Source organism: Schistocerca nitens, chromosome 2 (genome assembly GCF_023898315.1).
Source record: "Schistocerca nitens isolate TAMUIC-IGC-003100 chromosome 2, iqSchNite1.1, whole genome shotgun sequence".
In the NCBI taxonomy this organism is placed as follows: Eukaryota; Metazoa; Arthropoda; class Insecta; order Orthoptera; family Acrididae; genus Schistocerca; species Schistocerca nitens.
Genome location: NC_064615.1, coordinates 1,191,943,151 through 1,191,965,057, shown reverse-complemented (window position 1 = coordinate 1,191,965,057; position 21,907 = coordinate 1,191,943,151). Strand labels below are relative to the sequence as shown.

General features: G+C 41.1%; 1 protein-coding gene across 1 annotated transcript in view; it reads right to left on the bottom strand.

The window, feature by feature from the left end:
- Positions 1 to 21,907, bottom strand: part of LOC126237535 (filamin-A) — a 914,413-nt gene that overhangs the window by 124,801 nt on the left and 767,705 nt on the right. The window contains exons 36-37 of the mRNA XM_049947718.1: positions 15,725 to 15,907; positions 2,551 to 2,769 (exon numbers count right to left, since the gene is read on the bottom strand). Coding sequence (XP_049803675.1) covers positions 2,551 to 2,769; positions 15,725 to 15,907 — 402 coding nt within the window. The remainder of the gene's footprint in view (positions 1 to 2,550; positions 2,770 to 15,724; positions 15,908 to 21,907) is intronic.

Sequence of the window (21,907 nt, the reverse complement as noted above, 5' to 3'; positions counted from 1 at the left end):
GAGATGTGCTTGAATGTGTGTGTATGTATTTTCTATGCTGAAGAAGGCTTTAGTCAAAAGCAATTATGTGTAACAGTCTTTTTGTTTTGCCGGACTGTAACTTGTGAGGTCATCTTTATTGTGATTAGCAATCTATTCTTTTGCTAATATTGTCAACATCTACAAATTTATCTTCAGTGTGTTCCATAAAAAATAATGGTGTTGCACTAAAAGTATCTCCATCTGTTTGAGTACATACCAGTTATTGAATAAAGTGTCCCGACTGCCTTGGCCCTCTAGTCTCGTTTCTATACCTGCATGATGAGATAAGATGGATAAAAATGGCTGTAGTTTTCACGATACATTTCGTACGCAAAATGTCCAACCCAAAGCCTTGCCACCTACCCCGATCGACAGCCACCCGGCCCAGGAAATGTCACCTGGCGTGACGGCTGCTGCCAGGAGGCCCGATGCCTGAGGAAAATGGGCATCCACTCCTCAGCACGCACGGGGAGCTGGCAGCTCAGGCGTCGGCAGTGAGATATCTGTGGTGTCAGAGGCCTCTACCGAAAGGTACGTAATGACCCCACTACGTCAGATTGGCTACTGCATTGCCTCTTTATTGCATATACGAGTATATGCAGTTATTGTGTACAGACGATAACACTGCACGCAGGAGGTGTTCTTCTCCAGTCAATCCACACTACAGAAAATTTTTGAACATCTAGGTCAAACCCAGAAGGGAACCGAAGGTTATTTCATCCGAGAGGTGATGTAAAGTAAGTGAATGGATATGTCGAGAAAGGAAAGCAGAACTGAGGGGATACCCAGATAAATAAAGTAGGATAGTTGGACACAAGAAAGGAAGCAGTACGTGCTGCAATAGCTTGGTGCCCGACACTCGCCACGTGCGTACTAACAGAAGAGTCGTGAGCCCCTCGAGGAGATCGCCTCGGTCGAAACTATGTCTCAAGGTCTGTTTGGGAACCTCACTGCATTCTTTGGGTATGTCGAGGAACCGACAGGACTGACACTTCATTTGGAGATCCAGTTGTTGCAATCCTGGAAATGTCAGACAATTGGCAGAAATCTGCCAGTTTCCTTATTTTTGTAGTGACATCATACAGATAGCTGTCATTTCAAAACTGCAAAAAAATTTGACACTGGAATAGATGTGCCTGTCAGCCAGACATATTAGCTATGTGAATGCACAATTTCAACTAAAGTATTTTAGATGAGATTAACACGTACACAGGCACAGCCTCACTTTTATGTATTAGTACAGGTTAGTTACATAACTTCAAAAAGACTCCAACTGTGAACTAACTTTAAAGATGAAAAACCAACATAGCTGCAACAAATTTTCCATGTTTAAGAAAGTGGCACTGTGTAAAAGTGATCTTTGATAATCTTGATAGCATTATTCAATCCCAAGAGTGAGTGACAACATTGTTTTTAATAATGAATCTATTCAAATTGTCAACAATAAGAATGAATAAATTATGGATTACACATCACCTGACTGAACTGAACATTGTAGTATTCATAAGCACTGTGAAAAACTGGAGGAAGAGGGGGGGGGGGGGGGGGCAGAGAGAGAGAGAGAGAGAGAGAGAGAACTGACATTAATGCTACTAATGCACATCAGAATATACTGCTACTTACGTATTATCACAGTACACCCTACATACAAGAACAGTTTGCTTTCAAACAAAATGATAAATAGCTTCTAGTCTATTCCTTTCACAAATCCCGACAATAGCTACTGGTAAATGACAAACACACCTCTGCGCAGTCAAAACATCTTCCACAAACAAAATCACCAACTTTACAAAATAGAAATGTGTGTACGACATTTTCAGAAGTGTGGTACTGTAGAAATGTAGAAATGCATATGTAGTGTGTCTGCCAATAATTTAAGCATTAAAAAGTGTGTGGCAAATACATCTTTCAAGATCAGCTAACAGCTACAGATCATTTGTTGAAAACAGTTTGAGTATTATTTCATTTTGGGAAATAAAATTTCATTTATTGCTTTCATATAGAGATGACAGTGCTAGATGGTCTCTTTCTATTTTTGCTTTTTAAATCACCATGTTTTGCATGAATTTCCTACACAGACAACTGTTTGAAGCAAAATTTTCCAGTAATTACAAAGAAAGAAAGTCCCATGTCAACTATTAAAAATAGCAGCACCAGTAAAGTGACAGTTCTACATTTTACAAATGATCACGTTTCATGTTTTCTGTAGCAGTGCTACAGATACAAAGAGTTCCATAGAATTATTTCTTCATAATAATATGCTGAACTATAAAACTGTTCTTCAGTGTTTGAAAGAGAGAGCAACACAACCTTATTTCAGTAATTTTTGCACATCTGTCCTTTCCATTGCCTTCAGTTCTTCAGTTTCATAATTTTTTTTATTCTGGGAAATCTTTGTTTTTGTTATGCAAGACGCCATCAATTTATTATCACAGGGACTAAACCACAACAAGCAATTTTGTAAAATATAATGTCTGGATTACAGGCAATATTTAATACAAGCCAGTTACACCACATTTTACTACATACCTTTGAAAGTTGCAGCCCTGTGACAGAATGCTTCTTCCATTTCAATAACATGTGCTTGTCGGGGATCGAAGACTTCGAGAGAGAGAGTTTGTCCTGTAGGTAGTCCCTGATGACGAACAGCAATAGTGTGGAGTCCGACATGCTGTGGACGATACTCTGCACGCCACTGGCCACTCGGGAGCCTCTTCACATAACATGGAACAGTAGTGCCCGAAGGACCTGTGCACAGTTCATATCTTGTAACAACCATCACAAAATTCCCAATGTAAAAAACAAATGCTTACAAACACACACAGAAAATATGTCTTGTACACCAGAAAATGTTATATGTGGTGACTTCAATATTAATTTTGTACATGATTGTGCAAGAAAAAGAATGTTGGTAGATCTCCTAAACTCATGTGATCTGATGCAGACTGTTTTTTCCAACTAGGGTGCAGGGAAACAGTAGCACAGCCACAGACAATATTCTTATTCATTCTTCATTACTAGATGGGCATTCTGTTGGTACAAGGGTGAATGGCCTTTCAGACCATGATTCACAAACTTTAACACTAAAAGGCTTTTGTACTAAAAAAATGTCACACATACTTACAAACTATGTAGGAAAGTTAATCCAACGGCAACAAAGGGTTTTCTAAACCTAGTCAAGGAACAAGAGTGGCAGGATGTTTACAGTGCAGATAACATAGATAACAAATATAATGCTTTTCTTAACACATTTCTCATGCTCTTTGAGAGTTGCTTTCCATTAGAATGTTCTAAATGGGAAACTAGCAGTTAAAGACATCCCGGGTGGCTGACTAGTGGGATAAGGCCATCATGTAGGACAAAGCAGGAATTATATCAAAATGTTAGAAGCAGTCACAATCAAGCTACAGTAGCCCATTACAAACAGTATTGTAAGGTGCTTAAAAATATTATTAGGAAGGCAAAGAGTATGTGGTATGCATATAGAATAGCTAATTCACAGGATAAAATTAAAACAATATGGTCAGTTGTGAAGAAAGTGTCTGGTCAGCAGCACAAGGTCGATGATATAAATTTAGTTCATAGTAAACGTATTTCTGTTACTGATAAGTCAGATATATGTACAGTATTTAACAATCGTTTTCTGAGCATTGCTGGTGAGTTAAATAAAGACTTAGTTTCTACACTCCTGGAAATTGAAATAAGAACACCGTGAATTCATTGTCCCAGGAAGGGGAAACTTTATTGACACATTCCTGGGGTCAGATACATCACATGATCACACTGACAGAACCACAGGCACATAGACACAGGCAACAGAGCATGCACAATGTCGGCACTAGTACAGTGTATATCCACCTTTCGCAGCAATGCCGGCTGCTATTCTCCCATGGCGACGATTGTAGAGATGCTGGATGTAGTCCTGTGGAACGGCTTGCCATGCCATTTCCACCTGGCGCCTCAGTTGGACCAGCGTTCGTGCTGGACGTGCAGACCGCGTGAGACGACGCTTCAGCCAGTCCCAAACATTCTCAATGGGGGACAGATCCGGAGATCTTGCTGGCCAGGGTAGTTGACTTACACCTTCTAGAGCACGAGGGTGGCACGGGATACATGCGGACGTGCATTGTCCTGTTGGAACAGCAAGTTCCCTTGCCGGTCTAGGAATGGTAGAACGATGGGTTCGATGACGGTTTGGATGTACCGTGCACTATTCAGTGTCACCTCGACGATCACCAGTGGTGTACGGCCAGTGTAGGAGATCGCTCCCCACACCATGATGCCGGGTGTCGGCCCTGTGTGCCTCGGTCGTATGCAGTCCTGATTGTGGCGCTCACCTGCACGGCGCCAAACACGCATACGACCATCATTGGCACCAAGGCAGAAGCGACTCTCATCGCTGAAGACGACACGTCTCCATTCGTCCCTCCACTCACGCCTGTCGCGACACCACTGGAGGCGGGCTGCACGATGTTGGGGCGTGAGCGGAAGATGGCCTAACGGTGTGCGGGACCGTAGCCCAGCTTCATGGAGACGGTTGCGAATGGTCCTCGCCGATACCCCAGGAGCAACAGTGTCCCTAATTTGCTGGGAAGTGGCGGTGCGGTTCCCTACGGCACTGCGTAGGATCCTACGGTCTTGGCGTGCATCCGTGCGTCGCTGCGGTCCGGTCCCAGGTCGACGGGCACGTGCACCTTCCGCCGACCACTGGCGACAACATCGTTGTACTGCGGAGACCTCACGCCCCACGTGTTGAGCAATTCGGCGGTACGTCCACCCGGCCTCCCGCATGCCCACTATACGCCCTCGCTCAAAGTCCGTCAACTGCACATACGGTTCACGTCCACGCTGTCGTGGCATGCTACCAGTGTTAAAGACTGCGATGGAGCTCCGTATGCCACGGCAAACTGGCTGACACTGACGGCGGCGGTGCACAAATGCTGCGCAGCTAGCGCCATTCGACGGCCAACACCGCGGTTCCTGGTGTGTCCGCTGTGCCGTGCGTGTGATCATTGCTTGTACAGCCCTCTCGCAGTGTCCGGAGCAAGTATGGTGGGTCTGACACACCGGTGTCAATGTGTTCTTTTTTCCATTTCCAGGAGTGTACAAGGAATCATATAACTCTCTTGTAAGATGCCTTTCTGAGATTGATGTCTGAAATACTCCTCTGTGATACTGATAAGGGAGAGATTGAGTCAATAATTAAATCACTATAGACTAAGGACTCTCATGGATATGATGGAGTGCCTAACAGAATATTGAAGTACTGTGCTGCACATGTTAGCCCTGTACTTAGCCGTATTTGTAATTTTTTCTTTAGGAATGGTCGGTTTCCTAAACATTAAAGTAGTAGTAAATCCGCTTTATAAAAAGGGAGAGAGGGACAGTGTACAAAATTTAGACCTATTTCTATGCCATCAGCGTTAGCTTAACTTATTGAAAAGGCTGTGTATGTAAGGATAACTGATCATTTTATTGAAAAGGCTGTGTATGTAAGGATAACTGATCATTTTATATCACACAATTCGCTATCAGAAGTCATGTAACAACTGAAAATGCTATTTCTCTTTTCTCTGTGAGGTACTGGATGGATTAAACAAAAGGTATAATTTTTGATTTAACAAAGGCATTCGACTGTGTTGATCACAAAATATTGCTCCAGAAGTTGGACCATTCGCGAATACGGGGAGCAGCTCATAAATGGTTCACCTCTTACTTTAACAATAGACAGCGAAAGGTCATTATTCACAGTTTTGAGAATGACTGATGTGGGGTCTGAGTGGGGTACTGTCAAGTGAAGGGTGCCCCCGGGGCCCAGGGATCAGTGTTGGAGCCACTCCTGTTCCTTATTTATATAAATGATATGCCCTCTAGTATTACGGGTAATTCTAAAATATTTCTGTCTGCTGATGACACTGGCTTGGTAGTAAAGGATGTTGTGTGCAACATTGGCTCTGTTTAAAACGGTGCAGTTCATGACAGGAGTTCATGGATTGCAGAAAATAAACGAATGATAAATCACAGTAAGACTCCGTTTTTACAGTTTCTAATGCAAAATTCAACAAAATTCAATGTTTTAATTTGACAGAATGGGCATATGATTAGTGAAATTCAGCAGTTCAAATTTCTAGGTGTTCAGGTAGATAGTAAACTGTCGTGGAAAGCCCAAACCTATTCAAACGGTATCCGAAGTATGCGATCATTCGAGACAAAAATCAGTCGCTTATTTTCATTTGCTTATGTCGTATGGTATTACATTTTGGAGTAACTCTTCCCATTCTGAAAGGATATTTTTTGCTCAGAAATGGGCAGTTCGGACAATAAGTGGTCCAAGTTCGGAAACCTCTTGTTAACCCCTGTTCACTAGCCTGGGTCTTTTGACATTGCCCGCTCAACATACAGGATGAGTCACCTAACATTACCACTGGAAACACCTCCCAAAGCACAACAAACACTGAATAACCAAATCCACAGACCGAAAGTGAGGAGAGGCGATGTTGTAGTTGGTTAATAGAAACCATTGAGAAATGCTCGGAACTCTGATTTTCAACACATACTTATGTTTTTTAAATGGAAACCTGTTATTATTTTTAGCACAACTGTAAATTTAAAAAATACTTAACCAATGCCATTTATTACAGTGTAAAATGTTAAGTGCATCCAGAGTTATTTGCAACGTAAAGTTGATGCTTGAAACCTCAAGACGTTCAGTCGTGTGTTGTAACAAACAAAATCTGTAGGGGTATGTTTATGTAGACTATGATGTTGACGAGTTTGGCTGTCTCCGCGACTGCATGTCCCAATTAGTCCTTGTACTCAGAGTAACGGTAGTACACTGTGTTATCAGACGTCTGTGACAGTGTATTGCACACAAGTAAGAACAGAAGTATGCACAGTATGAACATGAGAAGGTCGCAAGTACTATAGGGTGTACAGTGTTGTAAGAACTGTGAAAATGGTTTATTCTAACTATGGAAAGGCAGAGACGATACTATGGCGAGTGTAGACGAAATACAGCTGCAGCCTGCAAGTTGTATGCACTGCACATTTGAAAACATCTAAAAACAATTGTATGCAGCAGGTACGGTCGTAACACACAAATGGGTCCATAACAAACCCATCACACGAGAAGCAGGTGCAGTTTGTGTGATAGCTGCCATTGCCGTGAACCCACACAAGTTCATGTGACATTGCTGGAGGCAGTGCAATGAGTCAAAGTAGTGTAATGCGCATACTTCGTAACAAATTTCACCCATATCACGTGTCGCTGCATCAGCACTTACATGGATATGACATTAATAATCAAGTGAATTTCTGTCAATGGGCATTAACAGAGAATGTGTTGATATTCTATCTGTTTAGCGATTAAGCAGGTTTCACAAACCACGGTGCAGTAACTTTACGAGACATGCATTACTGGTCCGTGGACAATCCTCGCTAACTTCGACAGGTAGAGCAACAGCGAATGTGGAATTTAAATGTATGGTGCGGAGTAATTTGCAACCATCTCATTGGTCCTCACTTCATTGAAGACACCCAAACAGCTGCAAAATACATCGAGTTTCTACAAAATGATCTGCCAACATTGCTAGAAAATGTCCCGCTGGAAATGTGTAAACGTATGTGGTATCAAAATGATGGTGCTCCTGCACATTCTGCAATGAACACTAGGCTGACCCTTGACAGAATGTTCGACAGGCATTTCATAGGACGTGGCAGATGTGTAAATTGGCCAGCCCATTCTCCTGATCTTACACCTTTATAGACTTCTTTCTGTGGGGTACATTAAAGGAGAACATGTACCGTGATGTGCTTACAACCCCAGGGGATATGAAAAATCGTATTGACACAGCCTGTGGCAACATTACACCAGATGTACTGCATCGTGTAACACATTCATTATGAAGCAGATTGCAAATGTGTGCGGCAAATGATGGGCACCACTTTGAACATTTATTGGCCTGAAATGTCAGGACACACTCTTTTACATCCTGGAAAAAAAAAAAAAAAAAAAAAAAAAAAAGTAAGTATAACTAAATTCTCATGGTAATGTACATTTTCTTCTAACAAATCAGTGTCGTACAGTATTCTTCAGAAAAAAGGCTAATAACAACTAAGCATGTGTATGTAACGTGATGTTCAAGTCTCTTCTGTACCTACGGTACACCGCTGTTCTTTTTGTATCCCTAATTAATCGGTTCTCTCCGATACACACGACTGCACCGCTGAGGAGTTACTCAAGCAACAACTTTACATTACAAATTACTCTGGATCTAATTAACATTTTACAATGTAACAAACAGCATCGATTAAGCATTTCTTCTGTTTTCAGTTGTACTAAAAATAATAACGGTTTTCCATTAAAAAAAAAAAAAAAAAAAAACATTAGAAAATGTTGAAAATCATACTTCCGTGCATTTCTCAATGGTTTGTATTAACCAGTCACACCAGTCCCTCTCATCACTTTCAGTCTGTGGAATTGGTTATTCTGTGTTTTCTGTGGTTTGGGAGGTGTTTCCAGTGGTCATGTTAGGTGACTCACCCTGTATATTTTCTTCACTGTCCTTTCTTGTTAAAAATATCAGCTTATTCCCAAGAATTAGCAGCTTTCACTCAGTGAATACTCAGCAGAAATCCAATCTGCATTTGGATTGCACTTCCTTAACTCTTGTGCAGTATACTGCTGCATCCATTTTCAATAAGCTACCACAAGAATTCAAAAATCTTAGCAGAAATGCATGTGCTTTCAAATTGAAACTGAAAAGTTTCCTCATGGGTCAGTCTTTCTATTCTGTCGAGGAGCTCCTTGAAACATTAAGCTGATTCGTGTGTTACATTGTTGATTGCGTTTAAGTAAACTTATGGCTTGACTTTTTTTTGGGTTCATAAACATTTTATTTTATCTGTTATTACTTTTATGCTGCAATTTCATGTACTGACACATTCCATGACCTTGAAGATTTACTCCACAATTTAGTTCTACGGAACTGGATGTGTAAATAAATAAAAAATAAAACCACTCTGTTTTCCATGCCTAAAGTTACCAGCTGATTTCATTACATCAAAAGATATTGTTGTTGTTGTGGTCTTCAGTCCTGACACTGATTTGATGCAGCTCTCCATGCTACCCTATCCTGCGCAAGCTTCTTCATCTCCCAGTACTTACTGCAACCTGCATCCTTCTTGAATCTGCTTAGTGTATTCATCTCTTGGTCTCCCTCTACGATTTTTAACCTCCGCGCTGCTCTCCATTACTAAATTTGTTATCCACTGATGCCTCAGAACATTTCCTACCAGCCGGTCCCTTCTTCTTGTCAAGTTGTGCCACAAACTCCTCTTCTCAACAATTCTATTCAATACCTCCTTATTAGTTATGTCATCTACCCATCTAATCTTCAGCTTCTGCAGCACCACATTTCGAAAGCTTCTATTCTCTTCATGTCCAAACTATTTATCGTCCATGTTTCATTTCCATACATGGCTACACTCCATACAAATACTTTCAGAAACGACTTCCTGACACTTGAATCTATACTCGATGTTAACAAATTTCTCTTCTTCAGAAATGCTTCCCTTGCCATTGCCAGTCTACATTTTATATCCTCTCTACTTCAACCATCATCAGTTATTTTGCTCCCCAGATAGCAAAACTCCTTTACTACTTTAAGTGTCTCATTTCCTAATCTAATTCCCTCAGCATCACCCGACTTAATTCGACTGCACTCCATTATCCTCGTTTAGATTTTGTTGATGTTCATCTTATATCCTCCTTTCAAGACACTGTCCATTCCGTTCAACTGCTCTTCCAAGTCCTTTGCTGTCTCTGACACAATTACAATGTCATCGGAGAACCTCAAAGTTTTTATTTCTTCTCCATGGATTTTAATACCCACTCCGAATTTTTCTTTTGTTTCCTTTACTGCTTGCTCAATATACAGATTGAATAACATCGGGGAGAGGCTACAACCCTATCTCACTTCCTTCCCCACCACTGCTTCCCTTTCATGCCCCTCCACTCTTATAACTGCCATCTGGTTTCTATACAAATTGTAAATAGCCTTTCGCTCCCTGTATTTTATCCCTGCTACCTTTAGAATTTGAAAGAGAGTATTCCAGTCAACATTGTCAAAAGCTTTCTCTAAGTCTACAAATGCTAGAAACGTAGGTTTGCCTTTCCTTAATCTTTCTTCTAAGATAAGTCGTAAGGTCAGTATTGCCTCACGTGTTCCAATATTTCTACGGAATCCAAACTGATCTACCCCGAGGTCCGCTTCTACCAGTTTTTCCATTCGTCTGTAAAGAAATCGTGCTAGTATTTTTCAGCTGTGACTTATTAAACTGATAGTTCGGTAATTTTCACATCTGTCAACACCTGCTTTCTTTGGGATTGGAATTATTACATTCTTCTTGAAGTCTGAGGGTTTTTCGCCTATCTCATACATCTTGCTCACCAGATGGTAGAGTTTTGTCATGACTGGCTCTCCCAAGGCCATCAGTAGTTCTAATGGAATGTTGTCTACTCTCGGGATCTTGTTTCGACTCAGGTCTTTCAGTGCTCTGTCAAACTCTTCATTCAGTATCATATCTCCCATTTCATCTTCATCTACATCCTCTTCCATTTCCATAATATTGTCCTCAAGTACATTGCCCTTGTATAGACCCTCTATATACTCCTTCCACCTTTCTGCTTTCCCTTCTTTGCTTAGAACTGGGATTCCATCTGAACTCTTGATATTCATACAAGTGGTTCTCTTCTCTCCAAAGGTCTCTCTAATTTTCCTGTAGGCAGTATCTATCTTACCCCTAGTGAGATAAGCCTCTACATTCTTACATTGGTCCTCTAGCCATCCCTTATTAGCCATTTTGCACTTCCTGTCGATCTCATTTTTGAGACGTTTGTATTTCTTTTTGCCTGCTTCATTTACTGCATTTTTATATTTTCTCCTTTCATCAATTAAATTCAATATTTCTTCTGTTACCCAAGGATTTCTACTAGCCCTCGTCTTTTTACCTAATTGATCCTCTGCTGCCTTCACTACTTCCTCCCTCAGAGCTACCAATTCTTCTTCTACTGTACTTCTTTCCCCATTTCTGTCAACTGTTTCCTTATGCTCTTCCTGAAACTCTGTAAAACCTCTGGTTCCTTCAGTTTATCCAGGTCCCATCTCCTTAAATTCCCACCTTTTTGCAGTTTCTTCAGTTTTAATCTACAGTTCATAACCAATAGATTGTGGTCAGAGTCCACATCTGCCCCTGGAAATGTCTTACAATTTAAAATATGGTTCCTAAATCTCTGTCTTACCATTATAAAATCTATCTGAAACCTTTTAGTATCTCCAGGGTTCTTCCATGTATACAACCTTCTTTCATGATTCTTGAACCAAGTGTTAGCTATGATTAAGTTATGCTCTGTGCAAAATTCTACCAGACGGCTCCCTCTTTCATTTCTTACCCCCAATCCATATTCACCTACTATGTTTCCTTCTCTCCCTTTTCCTACTCTCGAATTCCAGTCACCCATGACTATTAAATTTTTGTCTCCCTTCACTACCTGAATAATTTCTTTTATCTCATCATACATTTCATCAATTTCTTCATCATCTGCAGAGCTAGTTGGCATACAAACTTGTACTACTGTAGTAGGTGTGGGCTTTGTGGCTATCTTGGTCACAATAATGCGTTCACCATGCTGTTTGTAGTAACTTACACGCACTCGTATTTTTTTATTCATTACTAAATCTACTCCTGCATTACCCCTATTTGAGTTTGTCTTTATAACCCTGTATTCACCTGATCATAAGTTTGTCTTTATAACCCTGTATTCACCTGACCATAAGTCTTGTTCCTCCTGCCTCCGAACTTCGCTAATTCCCACCCCACTATATCTAACTTTAACCTACCCATTTCCCTTTTTAAATTTTCTAACCTACCTGCCCGATTAAGGGATCTGACATTCCACGCTCCAATCTGTAGAAAGCCAGTTTTCTTTATCCTGATAACGACGTCCTCTTGAGTAGTCCCCGCCCGGAGATCCGAATGGGGGACTATTTTACCTCCGTAATATTTTACCCAAGAGGACGCCATCATCATTTAACCATACAGTAAAGCTGCATGCCCTCCGGAAAAATTACGGCTGTAGTATATCCAATTCAAAATTTCCCCTTAGCCATATTTTGTTTCATGTGAGTGCAAGTTTTCCCTTCCTAGTATTCACAGCTCTACATGAAATTTATTCAGCTGGCATATCACTTGCTAGTTATTGCTGTTGGATACAAGATATTCAAGAAACTGAAGCTTTTATTTAGGGTTTTAAGAAATAATATTCAATTCTAAAACTGTGTAGAAAATTAATTTAAGAAAATGCTATGAGTATCACAACAAATAGGGAGGAGCTGGGTGCAGTTCGTGAACAGCTGACGATGCCTTTGGCCAAGGTCAAGCATCTTTGCACTGCTGCCCTGGGTGTAGCAGTGGCAGAAAACATGGTGCGTCAGATGGGACACCTCAGGCATCGCCCATTTCCCCCGTGGGCTCTGCTGCTGAGGCACCTCACAGCAGATTCGATGAGGGAGATCCGTCTTCTCAGCAGATTCGACGATGAGGACAACCGTCTGGTTTCGCCTGTACACCCTGTGAGTGAACTTGTGGCCACTCCTTTGGCTACGTCAAGTGGGTACGGGAAAGGGGGGGGGGGGGAGGGGAGGGGGGGAGGCATTAACTTGTTATTGGGAAATCTCATGTTAGGGGCAGACCTGACCTTATCAACAGTGTCTGTATAGGGACAAGAATTAGTATCGTGATATTGTAGTGACGATGGCTAATGAAGTTAGTGAATCCATCAAGAGGGCTAGGAGAGTATTTTTGCTAAAAACAAAAGATAAGCAGCCACTTAGAAATGAACGAACATCGCTTATCTCCAATATGAAGGGCATAGAGTAATTAAGGGCAAAGTTTAAACTGACTGTAAATCATGCTATGGAGAAGTATGTGTCAAGTAATTAGATTAAGGACAGAAAAGACCTTCCATGTTTTAATAACGAAATTCAGAAAATGCTGAGGAGCAGAGACTGTCTCACACTCTGTTCAACAAGGAATTTGCCAATGGCAACAGGCAAAATTTAGTACAAATTCGGTCTCTGTAAAAAGGGCAATGCGTTAAGCATACAACAACTCCCATCCTCATAAATTAGAAAAAGATCTTGCCAAGAACCCGAGAAAATTTTGTTCTTCACACAAAGGCTTGGCAGGTCAAAGGCTTCTCTATGGTCACCCATTGACTAGTCTGGTGTGAAGACAGAAGAAGCAAAAGAAAAGTTGAAGTTTTAAATTTCACATTTAAGAAAACATTTACACACGAGTATCGTACAAGTGTACTATCGTTTGACAGGCACAAAGACTCCCATACGAAGGATATAGTAATAGGTATCCCTGGCACAGGGAACAAATGTCACGAAGACTGGGTGGAATCTTAATTTGGTTTTACAGAGAGTATTCTACAGCATTAGCCCTTGCTCGGTTTGCATTTACTGTGAATCTTTCACCCAGTGCAAAGTTCCAAGTGACTGGAAAGAAGAGCAGATGGACTCCTGTATATAAAAAAGGGGAAAAGAACAGGCCCACAAAATTATGGACCAATATCCTTAACATTAGTTTGCTGCAACATTTTAAGCTTATGCAGAACTCAGATTGCCCTGTCCTCACACGATATCCTGCAATGCATCAAGAGCAACAGGTAGAATTCACATCCCTAGATTTCTGGAAGTTTTCGACATAGTGCCTCACTGCAGACTGTTGACGAAGGTCTGAGCCTACAGATTAGGTTCACAAAATGTGAGTGACTTGAAGGCTACTTACTTAATAGAGCTCACAATTTTCTTCTCAACGGCAAGTGTTCTTTGTCAGGAGTGCTATAGGGAGGTGTGATGTACATAAATGGCCTAACGAGCAATGTACGCGGCAATGTGCAGCTGTTTGTTGATGGTGCTTGTGGTGTCATCATTGATCAACTACAGAAGGATACAAGATGACTTCACAAAATTTCTAGTTGGTGGCAGCAAGCTCTAATGCATAAAAATGTGAAATTAATGCAGACGAGTAGGAAAAACAATTCCGTAATGTTCGAATACAGAACTGGTAGCATAATACTTGACCAGTCACGTCAATTAAACAAATAGGTCCAAACGATTTAAAATGAAATGAGCAGATGAGGAATGCAGCAGGCAAGGCGAATAGTCTACTTCGGTTCACTGGGAGAATTTTAGCAAAGCTCGAATAATCTACGGGGGCTATTCAGAAAGTAGGGAACGTTTTCGCCTGACACAGCAAGGCGTGCACCGATCGCGTACATTTTGGTATTTATATGCTCGGGGGCTCAGCCAGCATCCATCTGGTTTTTTCGATATTCGAATTTTAAATGTGCGCTGCAATCGAAAATACCGCCACTTGTGAGGTGTGGTCTGTGATATGGTTTTTGTTGGCAAAAACCTAAAACCTATAGAAATTTATCGTGAACTGTGCAAAGTGTACAGAAACGACGTAATGAGTGAATGTTCCGTCCAGAAATGGTGCATTCGGTTTAAAAATGGCCGAACCGACATTCACGATGTAGAGAAGAGTGGACGTCCGAGCATTGTCACACAATTGAAGGCAGCAACAAACATCGTCACTTTCCACTTCTCGAGGAACGAAACATATCTGCACTGCTGCTACACTGTATTTAGCTTTAACAGCTTTATGCCCATGTTCAGAGGCTTGTGCAGTAAGAAGGAAGGAACACAATATTTATATTCCCCACAAACTGTGTTTCCTCGGAATGTACAGCACATTGGACAATAATAATAAGTACAATTTTCCACCCTGCTGCACCTGTCTTGGCACCTAAACTCCTCCAGGCATTGCTGTTGTACTTACAAGTACAAGGTAGCTTTTTGAAGTTTTGTTTGAACACTTTGTTGGTTTTAAATTTTCCTGTTATTAACGTAGTCAGCTTCCCACTTCTCTCTCTCTCTCTCTCTCTCTCTCTCTCTCTCTCTCTCTCCCGCTCACACACACACACACACACACCCCTGTGGTATTTTTCTCCCTTAATAGAATATATTTTCGCAACCCGTGAACAATAAAAGAAGTCAGTTTCACCTGCATTGCAAATACCTCTGGGCTAATAACCATGCCTCAAGCACGGCAATGTAATGTTCTCCAATTCTTTACATTTTCTACAACCACCATCTCACTTTCTCCACTTATAGTCTAAAATGAGAAATTACGGAGTCTTTTTATATGATTCAACCAGTTGTTCAATGCAGTGAACAACGACCTTCAGGGAATTTTCACAAGCCTTGTCTTCCAGAATGATACCCCTTAGGAATGTCTAGGCTTGCACTCTGCTGACTCTGACTGGGACATCAGATCACGTGACCGAGGTCGCATGGCAAGCAGGGAGAAAATCTCTTTCCGATTCGTTTGATGTTCTGCAATGTACAAATGTGTGAAGGTGAGAAAATTAGCACAATTCGACTAGTACCAAATTACTATGGCATATTGTGCCATTTCTTTCCCTTATTTTCAACATCTAACTTCTTTCCCTTATTTTCAACATCTCACTTCTTCCCAGAATATGATAAGGTAAAAAGATAGGTATTACAATTCCAAAAAGGCACAGAGAGTATACAGCAAACAACCTCTGACATTCCTTGTCTTTACTTACCTATTATTTCAATATCTATGTGACCATCAAGCCCCTTAGGATCGACATCAAAATATGCTGTAGAACCGGCAACAACATCTTTGAGTCCTTCACCCCTTAACGTCACCATTCGTGACTCTTTATGCTTCATCTGACGAACTTCTCTAGCACCTAGTTCCAACACATCACACTGGAAAGGGCTACCTGCAAACAAAAATATAACAATTCAGGTGGCTTTTTACGGGATTTATTCTGGTACTCAGTGATAAAGGTGCAATAATAGAATTGGGAAATGACTTATTCTGGAGGCATACTTTTTGAAGAAAGCATATTTTTAATGGCATTATACATTAAATGTTCATGGAAATTTCAATTTCCTTTCACCTCTAGCTGACAGAGTAGGACAAAGGAAAATGGGGGGTCGGATGTGAGCCACACTTGATCAAACTACCAAAAAATTTATTGCTAAACACTTGAGGATTAACACTTGAGTATGGTAAGAAAAGAGCAAGTGAAAGACAGAATATTTTGAACTGTGGACTGCAAACAATGAAACAGGTGGCACAATATAAAGTAATTAACAAGTGAAATACTGAATGTATGTGGAAAGCTAAAATTAAGTGCCAGATCACAATCTGAACCCATGTCTGCCCTTGCAGACACTGTGCTACCAGCTGCACTAAACTTTATGTTTCGTGGGCTGACTCAGAAGTTCCGGTTTGTTTCCCTCCTTACTTTGCAGACTGCAAAGATGGACTGGAACCTCCAACAACAGCAGCACATGCATGGAGGGGAACAAGTGGCAGACTGAGGCTGAGGCTGAGTGCAGTGCAGTGCAGTACACGCTACTCTGCACTATGGTGGAGCCCACTGCCCACTGCCTACTGGAGGCATGGGCCCAGTGCACAGTTTTAGCTTGACACACTTGTTTATTTGGCATGTACTCTGCTAAAGGGTAGAAATATGTCTTCTTTGTAAGTGACTTAGTTCTTGTCCTGTAGTTGCTGTGAATGAGTTGCATAATGTCTTATATCTATGTACTTGAAATACATTATGAGAATATATTAATCTAGCAATCACTCCTAACTAGCTGGTATTTTAACATAACACGGCATATACAAAACCCGTGTGCTTGTGCAGATTTATAATTTCAAAGAAACAGAATTGACCCTGAAATGGTAGCTCGTGTATACATAGAATTTTCAGATGACTGGCAGAGAGACAACAGAATACGATGAACCGGCCATCCTCGCAGAGGAGCTCGACTCCACATTGCTGCTGCCATTTATTTCGAGGTCATCTCTCAGTCCTACGGCATTGCCAGTTAGTTATAATTTAGTAAAAAGATACAGACATCCCTATTTTTATCCTATAATATGATGATTTACTTTCCAAAAGAAAATTCTTGAAGCTGCAATTTTCCATATTTATATTGAATGAACAGTCATTCCATAATGGATGAGCTTGAACTATTGCTGCCATGCCAGGAAGTTAGAACAATGCATGAATTTCAGAAATGTAAACTTAAACTAACAAAAACTATCCTTGCAATAAGATATAACAAAAAGTGTGTGTCATAATACATAATCAGAATAAAAACAACATGTCAAAGCATCTCAGCCCAGATAGCAAAAGCACATGTGAAATTATTTGGTTAAAAAGTGAAATCAAATCCCTTTACAAAAATAAGGATATTCTCAAATCACAGCTGTAAAACATACAACTACAGGTTGTAAAAAAATCTACAACACACATTGCAGGAGATTCTCCTCACACATAGATGAAGAAATTATGTTAGACAAACATGGGTCTTGAAACAATTTGTATCCATGTTAAAACTCATTTTCTCCAACTCACTAACCAGGGGAAATACACAAGAACACAACGTTAGACTCGTGGGGAACATGCACTCTTGGTGACGTCTGCTTATGTTGTGCACTGCCAGTTCGTTGTTTTACATGTCCCTGTTGCCATGTGATGTCCGCCATTGCTTGTTTAAAGGCAACATCATCTGTTCCAGCGATCAGTATGACCATTGAAAGCGCACACATTACCACATAGAATGAATCAGAGATTTGGCTTCTGCAATGGCTGTGTACACAAATTCAGAGATGGCAGATGCCCATTTGGTGTACAGAACACACCACAACAGGAAAACATTTGAATCCACTAATCATCGTCTTAGGGAACATGGGGCAGTTAAGCCCGATACTTGCAACTGGGGCAGGCCTAGGAGGATGAGGGAATCACAGTGGGGGGCGGCAATTCCTCACGCAGTAAACGAGGACCCTAGTGTCAGTACGAGACATGTAGCTGCAACACAGAATGTTGACCACATGACTGCCTGATAAGTTTTATGTGACGACCAGCTGTATCCATACATTTACAGCATGCGCAAGCACTACTAGCAGCTAATCGTCCTGCATGGGTACTCTTTTGCAAATGGTTTATTCATCAAAGTGTCAACCCTAATTATAGTGCAACAGTGCTGCTCACAGATGGGGTATCATTTCAGCGAGATCAGATTGTAAATTTTCACAATCAGTGGTAAGGGTAGATGTCAATATTCATGCAACTGTTGAAGCAAGTCATCAACAAAGATTTTCTGTCAATGTTTGGACCGGCATAGTAGGCATGGTAGGACATCACTTCCTTCCACCCAAGCTCAATGGAAAAAGTTAACATAATTTTGTAGAGATTGTTCTACCTGATCAGTATCAGATATGCCTCTAGCTGTGCAATCAATCATGTACTTCATGCATGATAGAGCATCATCTTATTTTAGTGTTAATATCTGTCGGCTTCTAGCAAGAGAAACTCCTCACCCCCCCCCCCCCCCCCCCGCACCCCGCCACAGATTTAGTGGTAAAATGGAACAGCAGATAGCCTATCAAAAACTGAACACAGGTCAAGCATGAAAATAAGAAGGTGCATGGAACTGTGAAAAGAAAACAAAATAGAGACAGTGAACGGTCCAAGCTCAAAATGTGTAACATTGACTGAATGTGATTGGCCACAGCATCATTGTCATGTGGTTACAATGTTGGAATGCCAAGCAGAAAGTCCCAGTTCAAACCAACTTCATGAACCCCCCTTTCTCTTTCCATAAATTTATGAAATATCTGTCTGGTCACTGATATGAGTTCAGAGAAGACGGGGTGGAGCTGAGGGGTGTTCGATGACGGGTTGCGGTGTCGTGAGGACGGGTTGCGGGGTCGTGAGATGGGGCGGGGGCAGCAGGCAGGGGGAGGGAGGGGGCAGGGGGAAGGTGCGGGGCGGGTTGGGAGGGGCGAGGGAGGGACACATGGTGCCGTGAGTGTGGAGGGGGTGGGCGGGTGGAGGGGCGGGAGTGGGGAGCGGGGAGGGAGAGGGAGTGGGCGGAGGGGGAGATGGGGAAGGGGAGAGGCAGAGTGGGGAGAGAGGGAGGGAAAGAGAGGGAGGGAGGTGAAGTCTGAAGATAGCTTGTCTTGCTTGTGAGAGGAAACCAGAGTGCATTATCTGCAGCACAGTCGATAGAACCACTCATATAGAGTTGAGTGAATGACTCAGAGGCTCAGACGGTTCTGTGACCATGTATAGGCTGCGAATTCCTCAACTTATTCCATAGGATGGAGAGGTTTTGGGTTCTGCTAAATAGGTCGGGAGTCCATTACACACTGTAGGTGGCTACACGGATAGCGTGGGCAGCGTGGCATGGACTTTGTGATTTTTTAGGTTAAAGTTTCTCAGGGAAACAGAAAAGGACCTTCAGTCTCAAAGGATGCGACCTGAACACTGGAAGAATGTAGATCTAGAATCATCTGTGTAACTTCAGTGCATAGCCACAATTAAACTTTGTCTCAAAAGCTGGCAGAAAATCCAAAGAGATTCTGGCTGCACGTAAATTATTCTAGTGGAAGGACACAATCAATGCCTTCTCCGTGCGATAGCAATGAAAATACTACGATGACAGTGTTGCTAAAGCAGAGTTATTAGACATAGCCTTTTGAAATGCCTTAATCAAAGAAGACAAAGTGAATATTCCAGAATTCGAGTCAAGAACAGCTGCCAACATGAGTATCATCAAAGTACATATCCTCTGAGTAGGGAAGCAATTTAAATCACTTAACAAATGTAAGTGTTCTCTTCCAGGCTGTATACCAACTAGGTTCTTTTCAGAGTATGCTGACACAATAGATCCATACATGTACAACATATACATATACAACAGCTCGCTCAATGAAAGATCCATACCCAATGACTGGAAAGTTGCATAGGCCACATCAAAATTCAAGAAAGGCAGTAGGAGTGATGATGATTAGGTCCCACACTCGGAGGAGCGTAGGGGGATGATGCGGGAGACCCGCACCACTGACTAGGCAAGGTCAGAAGTAGGAGTGATCCACTTAATTACAAGCCCATATCATTAACATCAATATGGAGCAGGATTTTGCAACACATATTATGTTCGAACATTATGAATTACCGCAAAGAGAATGGTCTATTGACAAACAGTCAACACAGATTAGAAAACTATCATTCTTGTGAAACACAACTAGCTCTTTAATCAGACAATGTGTTGAATGCTATCAACAAGGGACTTTAACTTTATTCCATATTTCAAGATTTCCAGAAGGCTGTACCTCACCAATGCCTGAAATAAAATTGCATGCTTATGGAATATTGTCTCAGTTATCTGACTGGGTTCATGATTTCCTGTAAGAGGTCACAGTTCATTGCAACTGATAGAAAGTCATTGAGTAAAACAGAGGTGAGTTCTGGCATTACTCAACATAGTGTTATAGGCCCTCTGCTATTCCTTATTTACATAAATGATTTAGGTTGCAATCTGAACAGCCGTCTTCGGTTGTTTGCACATGATGCTGTGGTTTATTGACTAGTAAGATCATAAGAAGATCAAAACAAATTGCAAAACAATTTCAAAAAGTGTCAATCAACCCTTCATAAAGAAAAGTGTGAGGTCATCCACAAGAGTACTATAACAGAATCCACTGAATTTAGGATACACAATAAATCAATCAAATCTGAAGGCCGTAAATTCTACTAAATGCTTAGGAATTACAATAAAAAACGATATAAATTGGAAAGAACACACAGAAAATGTTGTGGAAAAGGCAAACTAAAGACTGTGTTTTATTGGCAGAATATTTAGAAAATGCAAAACATCTACTGAAGAGACTACCTGCACTACACTTGTCCATCATCTTTTCAAGTACTCCTGCACAGTGTGGGATCCTTACCAGAAAGGATTAACGGAGACACTGAGGAAGTTCAAAGAAGGGCAGCATATCTTGTTCAACCAAGAAATAGGGGAGAGAATGTCATGGACACAATAGAGGATTTGGGGTGGACATAATTAAAACAAAGACATTTCTCGCTGCAGCGGGATCTTCTCCCGGAAATTTCAATCATCAACTTTCTCCTCTGAAAACAAAAATATTTTGTTGATGCCAACCTACATAGGGAGAAATGATCATCACAATAAAGGAAATCAAGAGCTCACACACGTTGTTGGAGAGTGAAATAACAGAATTATTGTGAAGGTGAACCCTCTTCCAGGCACGCAAGCGTGATTTGCTTAGTAGCCATGTAGATATAGATGTAGATGTCCTTCGTCCTTTAACATAACTCATGGAGATGCATTAAAGCATGTTCCATCTTCATGTCAGAGGCAGTACCCAGCATTACGTTTTGAAATAGCTATGTAACCTCCTGTACACCACCTTAAGATAAACTTCAAAAGGTTCGAAGATCAGCTCACAGAATACGGAAGTATTTCAAAAAGTTACTGGTTGCAATTTTCTGTAATCATATTGAACAAACAGTCACAGTTTCTTAAACATTCATAATGGATAGGCTTAATATTTTTATTACTTCAACCTGTGGAAAAAACAGAACCTCTGACATGTTTGGACTGAAAATAATATATGAACATTGAAATGCATGTGATCCATATTTTATTATGAAAACATAAAAATTTTCTGAGATAAAAAATGAAATACCTTGTGAAACTGTACCACCTGTGTAACATAAAATGTCATCGCTAATGAATTTGCATTCTGTTGGACGTAGTGGAAACTTCTGGAGAGAAAGTTGTTAAGAAAACTACGAAATTAATTACCTCTGAGGCATCATTATTATGTCGTGTCACGTATGAGTGCATTTTAGTTATGAGAGATTCCGTGCGAGCCAGTGTGGGAGTGC